Genomic DNA, 17,683 nt, shown 5'->3' with positions numbered 1-17,683 from the left:
CCCTATTAAGAACTATTTTGATTACATGCAGTCCACTGGGGAAATTCAGGATACTTCTCACCTTGGAATATCCTTAATTTAATCACAACTGCAAAGCCCTTTGCCATGGTGGTGACATACAGGTAGGTATACACTACATCTGGGGACTAGAAAGTAGACAACTTGGGGGTAAGGGGTGTGGTCATTATTTGGTTACCACAGGGCCCAAATCAGGAACTCATGATTACAAATAATTTTTTTTTCTATTTAATACTATATGATTCCCTAGAAATGCTAACTGCCCCAGCTTTGATTAACAGCTTTAAAAAGGAGACTGGAGGAGAGGTATAATCCCATCACCAACAGTTTGCCATCTTTGCTCTGCCATAAATGTCTCTGAAAATGTTACGTGAGTAATGAAGCTATTTCAGTCTTGTTATTCACAGAAGGCAACATTTCTAGGATTAAAGGCAGTAAGTAATTTAGACTTTACTGTTGATATTATTTGAATGAAACTCTAAGTTGTAAAATTTTTGAAAAAAAAAATGGCATCCTCAATTTGGTGCTATCATACTATCCCTTACCAAATAAAAATCTCCAGATTGTTCTTTAATCACATTAGAGAAATGATTACTATAATGAACCGCTGGTAATTACACTGCTCTGGTTTACATGAAAATTAGGCTTGAACATATATTAGCATTTAAACTGGAGATACTAAATAGGCAGTGTGGAACCAATGTGGGACATTGTTAAAAGCATAGAGAATTGTTTCTGGTGCCATTGTGTCAATTGTGTGTTCTGTTTCCAAAATAAATCATTGGTGAATATCAGCATTATTATTCATAAGAAGAAGGCATTGACAGAAGGTCAAGGGTTCCAAACTTTTTACCACAGAATCATTTTGTAAAAGAAATACTACATGAAACCCAGGTATTTTTATTAATAAGTTTGTAAGTTCAAATTTTCTTATTATCACATACCAATCCCTTTTCTTTTATAAAGCCAATCTGTGAAACCATTAAGGGCTGTTAAATGGTAAATTTGAAATCAGGGGTAAGGGTGATAGCTGCAATATTACAGGGACTATGTAATTTAATATTTTATTTGGCTGTGCATTATCAATAAATTTAATTGCGAATGATACTATCAGTCCAGTAACTCACTTTGCAATTTCAAGATTTTCTTTCAAATAGACTTGGAAGGAAATAAAGAAACTCCTCAGAAATAAAAAAAAACTTTATGATAACCTTATGGGAAGATATTTGTTAATATTCTGTGTATAACAGATTTGTATATTTAAGCAGTGCTTTCAGTCTTAGAAACAGCTTATGACAAGTGCTCTTCAAATCCCTAAAATATCTGTAAAACAAACAAAGAAAATCTTTGGAATTTATAGTTGCTAAATAACTTTTCAGCTTGAAAATTCTGATTCTATTTTCCAATGATGACTGATTTTCTACTATATCAAATCCTGCATTTTCAATCCTCATCTGTCCAAACAGTACTGAAATTACCTATGAATTTCAATTTTAACTTTCTTGGATCTGAAAAAATGCACTTCTCTGCAATATCACACAACCAAATGAAATGGCGAACTCATCTGCTCAGTGACACAGCCAAAAACCCATCAATCACCCTTGATTTCACTTTCCTACATGTGTTACACTGAATCTATAAACAAGTCCTTTTGATTTACCTCTAAAATTAAATATGCCCATTTCTCTCATTTATATTTCCATGAGCTGGGAATACAATCCAGGTCTTCCATTTAGGTGACAAGAATTCTAAGTACTTGAGCTATACCTGCTGCCTCCCAAAGTCTGTGCTGATAGAAGTTGAAGTCAGGAACTGGGGCAGATATTGAACCCAGATACTCCTTGATGGGACACAGAAATCTTAATTGGCATCTTACTCATTAGGCTAAATGCTCACCCCCAACCCACTGATTTAAAATTTTATTAAAATTAAACTTGTCCCTGGCTTTGTTTCACTTATTCTTTCATTTCCTTTGGGCTGTAGTCCATTACTCTATTACTAATATTTTTTTTTTTTTTGTAATTTCCTTCCTTCTGTGTTCAAGAAAAATGAAACCCCAAAATCAGATTAATTTTTGAAAAAGCAGTGCACAGATCCAATAAGAAGGAAGTTGATGCACAAGTGTTCACTTGGAGGAGAAAAAAGCATGAGAACCAGCAAGAGCATGTAGGCATTCAGAGGAAAAAAATACAGTTATTTATATCAGTGATGACAAGTTTTCAGAAGAGCTGGCAGCCTTTTCAAAGTGAATCCCTTTTAGGGACCAGAAAAAGGCACACCCTTACCCAAAGTTTCTTAAAGCCAGGCAAATCTATCATACTTGACCAGAGTTTCCATCATTTTAAAAATGCAGTACCAAAAATAATCAAGAGATTTCTCCCTGATGTTTTCTTATTTTCTTTAACATGTAGCAGGCTAAGTATAGATCATCTTAGTATAATTTAGGAAGTCAAGGTTAGAGTTGTAGGCAACCAAGCCTACTTGAAAACATATTTTTTCTTTAGACAAATGCACTCAGCTTTTAAGCCACCCTCTCACTACTGTAAGCTTTGTAAATAAAAGTTGTATGTAAAAGCATACAACTGAATTTTAGGCCAGAGAATGTAGACTTGTACTCAGGTTGATGTTCAAGTTCACCCATGATAACTGTGGTAGAATGAAATCATCAGTTTCTATACACATGAAGCCACAACAAAAGGAAGCTTCCTTGTTTTAACTCTTAACTTCTTGGCAGATTAAGTGTTAGCTTTCTTCTCATCTCTGTCATTTTTGAATGTCTGTCACTTAAAAAGGCATTTTTATCCATCTGAACATTCAAGGAAAAGGGCATCAATGAAAGATTTGACAAAAGCAGCATGAGAAAAAATTAAGATTAAGAAGAAAAGGCTTTGAAAAAAATCTACTCTGTTTTAAGTAATTAGGGAATAGGCGGCAAAGGAGAGAAGTGTTGATACAGGAAATAAAATACTACCAACATTTGTATGTTTTATCATATATTTTTGTATAAAGTCTCCCATGCACACTACTTTTTAATGACAAGTGATTTTACTCTTATCTTGGAATATACAGTTAAATACGTGTTAGCACACAATTCAAGATTTTTTTGAGGAGGTGGGGAAGGACCTATATCGTCTTTGTTTAACACAAGCAAATTTCTTGAAAAACAACAATTGGACGCAAACCATTGCCAGGATGAGATATGCATAATGAAGAATTAAACTGCAATCAAAAGTCACCTTTGGTAATCTAATGTCCCTTTAGGCTATCAAAATATTTTTAAAAAAACCTGTTATTGAATGAATAAATGAATGAATGCTGATATATGTGCCTTAATTTTTTTACATGGCTTCCAAGGAAACTTTTGAGTCCTTGCTTTTCAGTCTTCACTGCAGCCCACTGACTACAAATCCCAGGTACATACCTATAGCAAGGCAGCAAATCTGTTTTTCCTATTCTATACTGACACCATCAAAGGGATTCCCTAATTTCTTTTTTTTAATTTTATTTATTTATTTATTTTGACAGGCAGAGTTAGTGAGAGAGAGAGAGACAGAGAGAAAGGTCTTCCTTCCATTGGTTCACCCCCCCAAATGGCCTCTACGGCCGGCGCTGCGCCAATCCAAAGCCAGGAGCCAGGTGCTTCCTCCTGGTCTCCCATGCGGGTGCAGGGCCCGAGCACCTGGGTCATCTTCCACTGCCTTCTCGGGCCACAGCAGAGAGCTGGACTGGAAGAGGGGCCACCAGGACAGAATCCAGAGCCCCAAACGGGACTAGAACCTGGTGTGTGGTGCCGCAAGGCGGAGGATTAGCCTAGTAAGCCGTGGCGCCAGCCATGATTCCCTGATTTCAAAAATGTCATTTACAGAGGGCCAGCATTGTGGCAGGGTGGGTTATACCACCACCTGCCACACCAGCATCCAACACCCAGCCGACTCCCTGCTAATGTGCCCAGTAAAGAAGAGAAAGATGGCACAAATACTTGTGCCTCTGCTACCTACATTGGAGACTGGATAGAGTTTCTGGCTCCTGGCTTCTGGCTGGCGCAGCCCTGGCCATTGTGGCCATTTGGGGAGTGAACTGGCAGATGGAAGTTCGACCTCTCTCTTTTCTTTCTCTCCCTCTGATTGTAACTCTGCCTTTCAAACAAATAAAATAAATATTTTTAAAAAGTCATTGATAGTGATTAGGTTGCCTGGACTTCAAATGCTTACAAATAATCATTTTGTGAAATACTTGGAACTTAATACTTCGTATGTTTTTACTATTATTCCCAGCAGAAAACAGAAACCTTTCATCAGTTCAGACATTTTGCAGTAGTTTATTTTATGGGGTCTTTATTATTTCAAACACAGACTCTGGAATTAAAGAGATCTAGCAATAGGTAGCTCAGAAGCTTACAGTCATTAGTGCTCTGAGTTGGCATATGTTTTGTTCTCCTGATGTTGTCCTCTATTTAGCCAACGTGGCTCAACTGTAAAATACCACATCATCATAAAACAATGGCCTGAGGTTAAAAAGGGGGGGGGGGGCTGTGTGTGGGATGTCCTTGCTATCTCTGTTTCTAAATCAGCAGGGAAAACATTTCCTACAAAATTTGATAGAGAATGTATCCCTAGATCTCCCTGGACAAAACTGAATCACACACAAGCCTAAACCAATCCTTGGTAGAGGTGAATGGGATTTGTTTATCCCATATACTCATACACTTCAGCACGTGTGGTCACCTGACCAGCATCATCAACAGTTAACTTATTAGAAATGTGAATTACTGGACCTCTCTGCAGGGCTGCAATTTAGGAACCGTGCAGTTGAGACCCAGCAACATACCTGAGAGAGACAACAAGCAATTCTGACTCAAGCCTAGCCTTGAGAACAGCTAATTAAGGCCAAATTCATTCTCCTGTCAAGGGTGTACTTTCCCTAGCACCTGAGGACATATTCTACTCAGTTTCTGAACTTTTCCCTCTGCTTGATTGCTCTGCCATCTCCCACATGGGGGACTCCTTCACTTCCTCCAGGTTGCTATTCAAACATCAACTTGGCAGAGTCTTTCTCAGATAACTGTATACAAATTGGTAATTCCCCAGACCAATTTGTCCTGCAACATTGCCTCTCAATTACTGCTTTAGTTACTTGCCCTCCTCACGGTCTTAGTTTTCTTCAAAGGCTTTATCACCATTTGAAATACTTACTTGTTTGTGTCTGGACAATTCCCTCTAACCTAAGTTCCAGGAGAGCGAAGAGTTTGTTGTATTTATTCACAACTGTATCCCCAGGCCCTTGATCATTGTCTGGAGTATAATGGGCTTGAATAAATATTCTCTAAATGAATGATTACAAAATTGATACCCAAATGAAACTGGAAGGCATTATAAGAATGGCTCATGGGTAGACAAACAATAGTCATTGCCAAAACAAACCATTTGCCAGTGGAGTACTGGAATGAAATCCATTCATGCCTTCACAAAATCAGGATGTGAGGGTAGTATAAAATATAGTCATAGTTCATTAACTTAAAAAAAAAAAACCTCTCTTTCACCTTAAGTGTTATGTTCAAATAAATTTATGTATATAATAAATTTTTTCATTTTATCAAATTTGATAGTTTTTATTGATGGAAATATCAGTTATGTTTTTATTTATTTTTGGTAAAATGAAGAGATTTGACCAACATAGAAACCCTGATGGAAACGAAGTGCTAGCGCTGGCATTCTGGCGTAGCAAGCAAAGCCACCACTTGTGATGCTGACATCCCATATGTGTGCGGTTTGTGTCCTGGCTGCTGTGCTTTCAATGCAGCTCCCTGCCAATGGCTTGGGAAAAACAGCAATAGGTGGCCCAAGTCTGTGGGTCCCTGCCACCCATGTGGGAGATCCTGATGGGCTCCCAGGCTCCCGAATTCTGCCTGGCCTGGCCAAGGCCGTTGCAGCCATTTGCAGAATGAACCAGCAATGGAAGATGCATGTCTCCCTCTGTCTCTCCCTCCCTTTGTCTAACTCTGTCTTTCAAATGAATGAATAGATCTTTAAAAAAACATTTTCAAAAGGATCATGATATTCTAGTATGTATGTTAATAGTTCTTGGCTTTTAAATTCTTTTGCATTCTGCCACAATAATTTTAGAACCTTTTTAATTTTCTTCCTCCCACATCCATATTCTCATTCTTTAAATTAATATCTAATCTCTATTTTAGTGTAACAGCTATAAAATTTTTATTTTTGAAAAAAAGCTTAACAATTTTGTAAAATCAATATGCAATATTTTTTCACTGTAAAATTTTTCACTCCCTGTGGGGAGCAACTCAGACTAGACTAAGTTACTCGAATTAAGACTTATTCTATGCATCTGCTCTCCCACAATATGGCGCTGGGAGAGGAGGAAACAGCTTCTACACAGCTGCCTCCAGTTCAACCAATAAACTGTAGGACCTGCTCCTGATTGGAGGAGAGCAGCGTACTCGGCGTGTGGGTAGCAGAGTTGGGATTGGTGGAAGAGGACTATAAAGGAGGAGAGACAACATGCACCAGGAACATCTATCTGAAGGAACACCTGAGCAGCCCCCGAGAGAGCCGGCCGGCGGTGTGCCGCTCCCCCGCGGAAGTGGGGAAAGTGGCAGGGGGAACCGCCCTTCCATGGAGGTGGAAGGGTCGGTAGCCAACCCGGGAAGAACCAGCAGCAAACCCGGGGAGGGCCGAGCAGACAAAAGAACAGTGCAGGGTCCTGTGTCGTTCCTCCACGAAGACGGGGAACGACAACTCCCTCCATTTTCCTTTTTACTTTCATGAATATTTCCCACTACAAACAACTACCAAACCGAATAAAATGCCACTGATACATCAAGATTGTTTAAACTTCAGAGCTCATTCAAGTTCTCAATTGTTAATGATGTGTTTTACATCAAAATGATTAGATTCAGACTGGTGGACTGTATTTGACATGTGCCTTTGGTATCTATAAGCCTGGAACAATTCAGTTCACTTTAATGGGCTTAATGCTTTTGAAGACTGTAGGTTTATTGTGATATAGAATTCCTCAATACGGATTTGTTTGGTGTTTCCTCGTGATTAGGTTAAAAGTTATGCATCTTTGGCAGGAATATTACAAGGTGATGTTGTGTCGTCACAGCACCCTGATGACGAACCATACTGACCTTTCCATTATTAGTGCTGTTCACTTTGATCATTTGGTTAAAGCATCTGCCATGCTTTTCCACTGCGAATTAACCTTGATGACTAATATGTCTCGTGGGGAGATATGTATAGAACCTATTTCTCATCTACTTTTCTATTTATATTTATTTCTGTCTATAAGAACTCATGATGTCCTATTTTTGTCAGCATTATAATCCATTATTATCATTTGCTGATTATGATCATTTTTTTTTCCACTGTTACCTCCTCCCAGGAAGGTTGTGTGCCTCATTCCACTGATTCTCAGGACACCTCTCACATGGCCAAACCCTTGTGTGGCAGTTCATCTGCCTGGACTGACTGGACTCTGACACCTGGCATAGCTTTCCTTCTTTGTTGACATTCTGTTCAGTCTCTCAGAAGTTGAGCCCCTCTCCCAGGATTTCAACCTTGTTTGAGCTGACATCACACACTTGGCTGATTTGTCCACATGGACCCTGTTTTCCCGATGTTTGAGCTCAGATTCCCCATGATGCAATGCCCACTGTGGCTCTTTCACTCACCCTGCATCAGCCATGTCGCCATGTTGATAATCTTACGAATCCACTGCTACCTTCCCTGCTCAGGCTCTGACTGGCTTTGAGGACCACAGCTGCTTCTCCCCTCTCCTGCTGGGGTGGAGACTGCCTTGCTCTGCTTTGCTTCCACAGTTTTAGAAGGAATTGTTCAGGAATTGAAAAGAATGAGAAAGAGGACGATAAAGAGGTGTACTAGGCTTTTATTTATTTTCTTTATTTCTTCAATATTATTACATTAATCTAACATACAAGCTGATAAAAATTTTTTTAAATTTAAATTTGAAATATTACATACAGATGGAATTCTCTTCTAAAGCTTCCAATGTTGTCTTTGCAATGAGTTTTGAAATCAAGGATGTGTTAATTATGAACATAAACTTTCTACCTTTTTTCCTCTGTATTCATACATATGAAGAATTAGTAAGTTATTATTCTTTTCATGTGAAATACATTTTCCGGTCTTATAGTTTTTATTCTATTTAATTACTTCTACCTTGATTTACCGTCCATCACATTTCTAACTTTCTAAATAATATCCGTCTTAAAAGTATAATTTAATATGTTCCCCCATGAAATTCTTAACTTTCCCAACCATAAATATGAATAATATTAATAATGACTATAACAGCAATGAATTATAAAAGACATTTGTTGAAAATGTTTTACATGAAATATTTTAATAGGAAATTCATGTCTATTATTGCAACTCTTACATCAACCCTTTTGCTCTCTCTTTTTTTTTTTTTTTTTTTGACAGGCAGAGTGGACAGTGAGAAAGAGAGACAGAGAGAAAGGTCTTCCTTTTGCCGTTGGTTCACCCTCCAATGGCTGCCACGGCCGGCGCACCGCGCTGATCCGATGGCAGGAGCCAGGTACTTGTCCTGGTCTCCCATGGGGTGCAGGGCCCAAGCACTTGGGCCATCCTCCACTGCACTCCCTGGCCACAGCAGAGAGCTGGCCTGGAAGAGGGGCAACCGGGACAGAATCCGGCACCCTGACCGGGACTAGAACTCGGTGTGCCGGCGCCGCAAGGTGAAGGATTAGGCTACTAGTGAGCTGCGGTGCCGGCTAACATCAACCCTTAAAATTATTTTCAATTCTACTTTGTTGAACACACACAAAAATTTAGGCACAGAAAGGTCTGGTTATCTGCTAAAGGCCTAACAACTATTAACTCACACAGTAAGTGTTTGAGTCTAGAACTGCCTGAATTTACAGCTAATGCTGTTTGCCCTGAGCTGCCAACATTGCTCGTTTCATGTGCTTTCAGCAAGCCTGCCTTTTTTGTTGAGCATGGTATATTTTGTGTTATATTTTATTTAAATTTCACACGTTACTCAGGAGAGTAAAAGTTCCTAGAAGACAAGGACCGTTTATTTTAATTTCTACCTCCACTACCAGATACTGGCCATTGAAGTACGAATGGAATAATAAAGTCTATATTCTTTTGTGTCTGGCTTCTAATATACAAATGATGTTAGTTTCATTCATGAATATGAGGGATCTTCAAAAAGTTCATGAAAAATACATATCATGATAAACCCAATAATTTCATACATTTTTTATTAACAGCTTTTAAAATTCTATTTCTACAAACTTTTTGAAGGCCCCTTCTATTATTATGTATACTGATGGACTGTATATATTCTTTACTTTAGAATATTGCATTATGTGACTACATATGATTTATTTATTCAGTTTACCACTTATTATGGTTGGACTTTTTCCTGTTTATGGTATTCACAGTGTCGCTATAAGCCCTGTAATATAGGTTACTTTTGCATCCATATCTTTTTATTTTTAAAAATTTATTTACTTGAAAGGGAGAGAGAGAAAATCGATTTTCCACCTAACCCAGGAACACCATCTGAATCTCCCACAAGGGTGGCGGGAACCCAAGTACTGGGTCATGATCTGCTGCCTACCAGGTACATTAGCAGGAAACTAGATAAGAAGAGGTGGGATTCAATTCTAGGCACTCTGATAAGAGATGTATACCTCCTAAGCGGTGGCTAACCAGCTGTGCCACAATGCCCACACCAACATACGTATTTCTTTTTGGAATGTTCCTAGGAATGGAATTTTTGGGCTTTAAGTTAGTACATCTTCAGTACATACAACAAGGTAAATTTTTTCTAAAGTGATTGCCTAAAATTTTAACCCTATAAGGAGGGTATTAAGCAGAGATACAAGTTTTCCCAACACCATTTGTTGTTCCACTTATACATATGTCTATTCTTGTGCCAGTACTAGCTCTCTTGATTATAACTGCCCTGTAGTATGTGTTGAAACTGGTATGTGATACCACCAGCATTATTTTTATTGTTTAGGATTGTTTAGCCATTTAGGGTTTCTTATGATTCCATATGAATTTCAAGGCCATTTTTTTCTAGATCTGAAAAGAATTTCTTTGGTATTTTGATTGTGATTCCCTGAATTTCTAAATTTTTAAATCTCTATATTTCTTTGGTGGTATGCACATTTGGATGACATTAATTCTTCCAATCCATGATCTTGAAAGATTTTTCCATTTTTTTTTTTTGTGACTTCTTCTCTTTCCTTAATGTTTTACAATCTTCATTGTAGAGATCTTTTACATCCTTGGTTAATTTATTCCAAGGTATTTAAATTGTTTTAAATAATTGTGAAAAGGACTGATAGCAGAAGTTATTTCTCAGCTATGGCATTATTTATACAAAAGCCACTGATTTTTTGTGTCTTAATTTTATATCCTGCAACTTTGCCAAACTCTCTTATGGGTTTCAGTCATCTCTTGGCTCTTTTATTTGGTTCACTTATGTAAAGGATAATCTCCTCTGTATACAGGGATAATTTGACATCTTCCTTTCCAATTTATATCCTTTTGATTTCTTTTTTATGTCTAATGGCTCTAAAACTTCCAGAACGATATTGAACAGCAATTGAGAATGTGGGCATCCTTGTCGGGTTCCAGATCTTAGCGGAAATGCATCCAGCGTTCCCCATTCAGTATAATGCTGTCAGTTTGTCATATATTGTCTTCATCGTGTTGAGGTATGATCCATCTATACCCAGTTTGCTTAAGGTTTTTATCACAAATCTTCTAATCCATGAATTTGATGTATTTCACTTGTTTATAATACTTTGTACTTTTCAATTTAGAGGAAATCAATATCAAGTAAACTCTGAGTCCACATTAACTCTATTTTCCTGATACCCTAGTTTCATCTGCTGTGTACTATGTGAACCATTCACTACTATTGTTTCCATTTATCCTTGTATCTTAGAATACTTGTCACTATCATTCTATCAGATATCCCATTCAGAAACAATAATTAACCTACCTAATTTTAAAGTAAACAAATACTTAATAGCTAGCTTTGAGTAGAAAGCATGCTTTTTTAAGGTTCTCAGCTCATTATCTTTTCTTTTCAATGACTTACATATTTTTCTGGAAATATGGTAGGAAATAAGTCTAGTTAGCACAGAAAAGGAGGTGGCAAATTATGAAGAAACTGATAGGTACAGGGTAATTCCAGATATGTAGAAATTATTGGAGAACTGCTAACAACTTTAAGAATTATTCAGGAAAGGGAAGATGTCAAAAATACCATATCCTTTTACAATTTCTAGTTCTAATCTTATGTTTGAGAGCCATAAAGAATACTTATTTTTACTTTGACTGTAAAATTTAAAGACATCTAATGAAGTCAAAGAGTTTCTCATTAGAAAAGTATGATGTACTCATGTGTCACTGAGTTATGTTCACACTAATGACATTTAATAGAATTTTAATCTCTTATCCTAATGGCCTACCATCCAGAAATCTAAGTAATAAGAGGTAATAGCTAGATTTCCTTTGGAACCTCTGCTCCAATACATCATATTATTTAATTCTGATTAAATCTCAAGAATTTCTTCTGCACATTAAAATGTGCACACTAGGAGAGCAAAGCAATGATAGAATAGCAGTGATTAAGTTGAGGGAGAACTTCAGCTAAGCCATATTTATTTATTTACTTTTTCTTATTTTGGGCCATCATTCTATTTACCCAAACATGTAGTCATCTTGAATGAAAAAACAATTGATTGTCACAGAATTTAGCATAGAGAAGGAACTGTTTTGAATAAAAGTGACACAGAGATAGAATAGAATTTAATCAATTCACAAAACTTTGGGTATTATTTGACTAACTGTACTCTAATAAAAATCAAATAGAGTATCAGTTTTTGGAAAAAGTACTTTAAATGTTAAAGTGAAAAATATATTGAAATAAAATATACATTTAAATAAACATCAAAGGAACAACTCTAGTTATATGCTAAATTGGTCTTAGGATGTAGGTGTTTGGCACAGTGGTTACACTGCTTCTTGGTATGCCCACATCCCATACTAGGGTGTCTGCTTTGACTTCCTGCTCCTCTGCCTCTGGTTGGGCATCCTGCTAATGTGTATTCTTTGAGGCAGCTGATGCTAGTTCAAGTACTTGGGTCCCTTGCTACCCACTTGGAAGAACTGAATTGAGTTCTATACTCCAGGTTTTGGCCTGGTTCTGTCCAGTTATTGCTGGAATTAGGGGAGTAACTAGCAGATGAAATATTTCTTTTTGCCTATCTCTCTACCTTTCAAATAAAATGAAAATTAATACATTTTAAATACATTTTAAAAAGTGTCTTCAACCCATGTATAAACTGCTCTTATACCTTTCAGAATTGCACACAATACTGTAACTAGTTTGAATAGTCAAGCTGAAATATCTACTTTAAATTTACTTTAAGTCCAATTAACAATTAAAATAAATACTTTATGTGCTTAATATGACTCTAGCTCTGAACTTCTTTCTGGCATATAATGATGCACAAGACTATTAAATCACAGCTGCAAACCTGGCTAAATATTAATTTTAAATAGAGGAGGCAGGGGGAGAGACAGAGAGAGAAAGAGAGAATAATACAAACACATGCCAAAGACTGTTACGTATGGCCTGAACAGAAAATATATGTGATAAAAACCACTGTAAACTGAACTCCAGGTGAACGCCAGGTTTTCCAGAGAATCTCATTCTTTTCAACAAAGTTGATCTGAAGAGGAAGGAGCTCAGACTGTGTTATTGGTGATCAGGGAGAGTCTGAGTGACAGGTGGATCACAGACTTGCCCGTGTGAGCTACCCATGTTCTTCTCAGATTGGTTCCATTCAGCCGAAAGATTCTTGGGTAGGATCATTCTGCTCACCAGAAGTGCTTTGTTGGGTGAAGATGCTGTGATGAAGCCAGCCTGGGCTGCCTTCCAAATCCATAACTCCCCTGTACACTCACTGTTATTCATACTCATGGTGATGCAAATTTTAATGTTTTATTCATCACTGCTTTTTAAATTGAGAAATACCTTACCTTCCTAGGTACTAACACACAAAAAAAATTAATAAAGTATACATCCAATGAAAAGATAACACATACTTCCCATGAACTTTTTGAAGCCCCCTCACGTAGTTTGACAGATTTTCTATGTATACATCTGTGAAATACTGAACCATTCCTTCACCAGAAAGTTCCTTCATGCCCCTTCCCAGTCAACACGTTTAGACCATTTTGCCTAGTATGTCTTCAAAACACGTTGTCAGAAATCTATGTTCTTCCTCGAAAACTTCATAGCAAAGCAAATCATACTTGTCAGGTGCTAAATTAAAATGTAGTCAGGCAGATGTTATATTAAGTGTGGTTTTTCATTTTTGGAAAAATGTTAAATGTCCAGAGGAGGAAATACACTAGATCTGGACAGAAATTTTTTGTAAACACACAAAACAAAATGAGTCAATCCCAGTCAATCTCTATCACGAAAATTTAGTTTTGTTTTTATATTCTTTCCTTTTGTAATTTAGTAATATCAATTATGCCCTTGTAGGGTAATATGAAAAATTATTACTGTAATTATGATGGTGATAAGACAGAGTCAACACTTAAGTAATATTTACAAGAAGCTAGGGCTGGTGTCGCGGTTCACTAGGCTAATCCTCTGCCTTGCGGCGCCGGCACACCGGGTTCTAGTCCCAGTCGGGGCGCCGGATTCTGTCCCGGTTGCCCCTCTTCCAGGCCAGCTCTCTGCTGTGGCCAGGGAGTGCAGTGGAGGATGGCCCAAGTGCTTGGGCCCTGCACCCGCATGGGAGACCAGGATAAGTACCTGGCTCCTGCCATCAGATCAGCGTGGTGCGCCAGCCACGACGGCCATTGGAGGGTGAACCAATGGCAAAAGGAAGACCTTTTTCTCTGTCTCTCTCTCTCTCACTGTCCACTCTGCCTGTCAAAAATAAAATAAAAAAAAGAAGCTAGGGACGATTCAAGCACTTCATATGTACAATAGTCTTCATTTGCTCAAGGAGTAGGTTGCAAGACCCCCAGTGGAGGTTGAAACTGAATAAAGCCAGTGCCTATTTATACTGTTTTTTCTTATACATAAGTACCTATAAGTAAATCTAATTCACATAAATTGGCATGGTAAGAGATGAATGATAAACACTGATAAAAAGGGGGTGGGCTTTTAAGGCAGTGGTTAAGGTGTCCACATTCTACCTCAATGTGGTTAGGTTTGATTCCTACTTCTGGCTCCTTACTACAGCTTCCTGTCAATGCAGACGCTGGGAGACAGTAGGGCTGAAGTAACCAGATCCCTGCTACTCACAGGTGAGACCTGGATTGTGGTTTCTAGCTCCAGCTTTGGCTCAGCCTTGGCCACTGCTGGTAGCTGTGGTATGAACCATAGGATGGAAGCACTCTCACTCTCTTCCCCACCTCCATTCTGACCTTCAAATAAATAAATAAAATTGTTTATAAAATGATTTTAAAATAATAAAAATTCGATAATTACAAGAATATACTGTAAGAAAATTGCCAGAATTACTACTGTTGTACTTCAAGGGTCATTATTAAGTAAATAAAGTTTATTTAAATAGTAAATACCATAATAGTAGAGCTTATGAGATAGCTGCTTAGTGACCCATGGGCGGCAGTGTATATAGCATGGAGACATTAAACAAAGAGAGGATTCAAATTCTGTGTAGGGCAGAGTGGGATGACACAAGATTTCATCACACTATTCAGAATAGCACATAACTTACTATTTACTTTTGGAATTTTCATTTAACATTTTTGGACAGCAGTTGACACAGGTAAATGAAACTGCATAAAGCAAAACCACAGATAAGGGGGAATTATTATATAAATATTTTACTCCTCACAATAATGAATAGGTTTTCTATTATTCTTATTTGGGGGTGAGAACTTAATTTTGCTGAAAAGTAAAGAATAAGTAAAAGTCAGGGTCTGAATCTAGATAGTGGAAAGCCAGAATCCTCTCCTATATGCTACCCGACGTGGGCAACAGGATGCAGAAGCACATGAGGGCTAGATTACTAGACTGCGAGGAACTACTACAAATGGGCTCATTCTCACTCTTTCTGAGTTTCTGGCAACTACTGCAAGCAATATACTAAGATCCATTTCCATGACCTCAATCCTCCTGTGATTTAGATAGCATAGATCTGACATCAGAATTTTATGTGTATTGAGGGAGGGACAAAATGACACAAAGTTCAGACAAGGACAAATAGCTAAGAAAGTCTTAAATGTTAGCATCATATAGCTGGCTTTTCTCAGTTATAGAAATGCAGCATGATCATATCTAAAGAGGCTTCTTAAAGGCTGCCCTGAAGAGTCTTTCACATTCCGAGCTCTATTTTAAATCTGGAAAAGCATAGGTGATATACACCTAAATGTCTCTGCAACCATCTTCTACAATTCCAAAACTAACTCCAAATGCGTGTAATCTTTTTAAAATAAAGTAAATGCTTATACATTGCATGCATCTGCATATATTTTCTCATTGTCTTCATTGGAATTGCTGTATTTTTCAACTACCACAGGAATGTTAATATTTGAATCGAACAAGCACGTTTCTTTTCTTCTGCAAAGATTATTACTCTCATGAGTCAAGGGAAAAGTCTTTATTGCCTTTACAAATCAAGAGTAAAACAAAAATGCTAATTGAGCAGATTGATGATTAGATGGAGGAAAATGATGAAAGGAAGGACGCCAGCACAATCACAATACGGCCATTCATTTTTAACCCAACAGAATCAACTACTTCTCATGAATGTGCACCTAACACTAATTCTAGCAGCCAATCAACCAGAGCGCCAACCCTCTGAGGAGGCCCCGTGTCTGCACACAGACAGATTTTTCTTGTTTCTTTTGCTAGAATGCACCACACAGCTAAAAGGAGGATTATTAACACAGACAATGAGGGCGATTCCCACCCACTATGAACTCTAAGTACTTACTCAAAGATGAAAATGTTTTCTCCTCTCAGCGAAATGAAGTAACTAAGCCATCATGCGAGCGGTCAGCAAGAGTCACCCTGGGTATTAGCTATTATGGATTTAACTTCTTGGCATTAGTAAAATTAAACAAAAAGAGTAAACTATATTCTATGAAATTACACTACTGATGATGATCTGGACCCATTTCCACATGTATCTTCTTAGAGAAACATGAGCTAGTTTGGTTTTTGGTGTGTTTGTCTACCAGGACAAGAAAACAGAAGGTTTTTAAACAAGCAACTTGCTACTGCTGAGCCTCTGCTAACACCCTAGCTGATCAGCAGCACAAACTTTCCAGACACTAAAAGGCAGAAATAAGACCTTCTATGGTTCTCTAAAACCTGCCTATTCTTATAACAATCTTCCTTCAGTCAAGTAGTAGAGGCTGGAAAGCAGCACCCTATTATGTGTTAAAGACACCCAAGTGAGTCCGAGAACTTGGCTTGCAGTTTAACTGGACCTTACTACAAATACTCTGTAATGGAAACTTTGCACTTAATTAGCCATGAAGAAGGGAACAAAGCTATTTCATTCCCCAAAAGGGGAAGCAGAATTTAAAAAAAAAATAAAAAAGCAAACCACTCACCTTTTGTGGCAATTCGTACACATTGTGTTTTAGTTTCCTGATGGGGGAGAAATGAAAGAAAACAGTAACTATATAGATAATACCTCCTGTTTTATACATTCTAACTACTATGAAGTTCAATCTGGGGTCATCAAATAGGATTATAAACATTAGAATGACAGTATTAAGTGTACCTTCTATATTTTAATAGGTATGCTCAGAGAAGTTATTTTAAAAATCAAAAGTAAAAACTTTAAAAAAAATCCTATTATTTCTAAAGATGTTGGTATCTGTTTTCACCTTGAAATGAAACAGGAAAGTTTGGGATGAGGAATGCAGCATTCTATGTGCATTTAATTTTATTTCTCAAACTATCAGTATGAAGAAATGTCCAAAGCTAATATAAATCAGATCCAAATTTGCATTTAATTTTCACCTGATAGCTGTAGACTCAGACAAACGCCAAACATTACATACTCTTACTTGGGCCTGAGGGTGAGTACAGAGCTAAATGACAGTCATTAGATCATCAAAACACAGCATTGCAGTGTCAGAGTACATGATGTGTTTTTTCTTTCCTTTAAGTTAGCTGGTAGGAGTGAAATGTTCTTAGCATTGACTATCTTCCTCTTTTTTGCTACACAGAGGGAACAGAGGAAGTAGAAGCAGAGATAGGAAAGGATAAGAAGTATTAGTGCTATTTTTCTTTAATGTTGTAGAATAGTAGTAGGCAACACATGTCCCTGCCAGCAACTGCTGGGCCCATGCCTTACTCTTGCAGGAATTAGTTCATTTACTGTGTATCCATGAATACCCAACAGATTGAAATGAGTCAAGGCCAATGAACAAAAATAGAGGCTATCTGTCATCAGGATTCATTTATAACTATCTTGCGTTGTTCTATATATTGATAGACTGGACTTCTTAATTTCCTCTGAAACATTTATCTTAAATTAAACAAAATAAAATGTAGTAAGGGAATAGTAAAAAAAAAAAAAAAACAAAAAAAAATTCTGCACTTCTGTTACTTATCTGCTTCA

General features: G+C 37.5%; 1 protein-coding gene across 17 annotated transcripts in view; it reads right to left on the bottom strand.

Annotated features, from left to right (window-relative positions):
* PTPRK (protein tyrosine phosphatase receptor type K) overlaps positions 1-17,683 on the bottom strand; it is a 604,334-nt gene that overhangs the window by 99,233 nt on the left and 487,418 nt on the right. For all 17 annotated transcript variants that reach the window (XM_089332697.1, XM_089332699.1, XM_089332700.1 and 14 more), the window contains exon 13: positions 16,665-16,701. In XM_089332697.1, the coding sequence (XP_089188823.1) occupies positions 16,665-16,701 (37 nt within the window). The remainder of the gene's footprint in view (positions 1-16,664; positions 16,702-17,683) is intronic.

This window comes from Oryctolagus cuniculus, chromosome 5 (assembly GCF_051225735.1).
Source record: "Oryctolagus cuniculus isolate XC-2025 breed Fujian yellow rabbit chromosome 5, ASM5122573v1, whole genome shotgun sequence".
Classification (NCBI taxonomy): domain Eukaryota; kingdom Metazoa; phylum Chordata; class Mammalia; order Lagomorpha; family Leporidae; genus Oryctolagus; species Oryctolagus cuniculus.
Note: the sequence above shows the minus strand (reverse complement) of the source record. Positions and strands in the feature narration are given on the sequence as shown.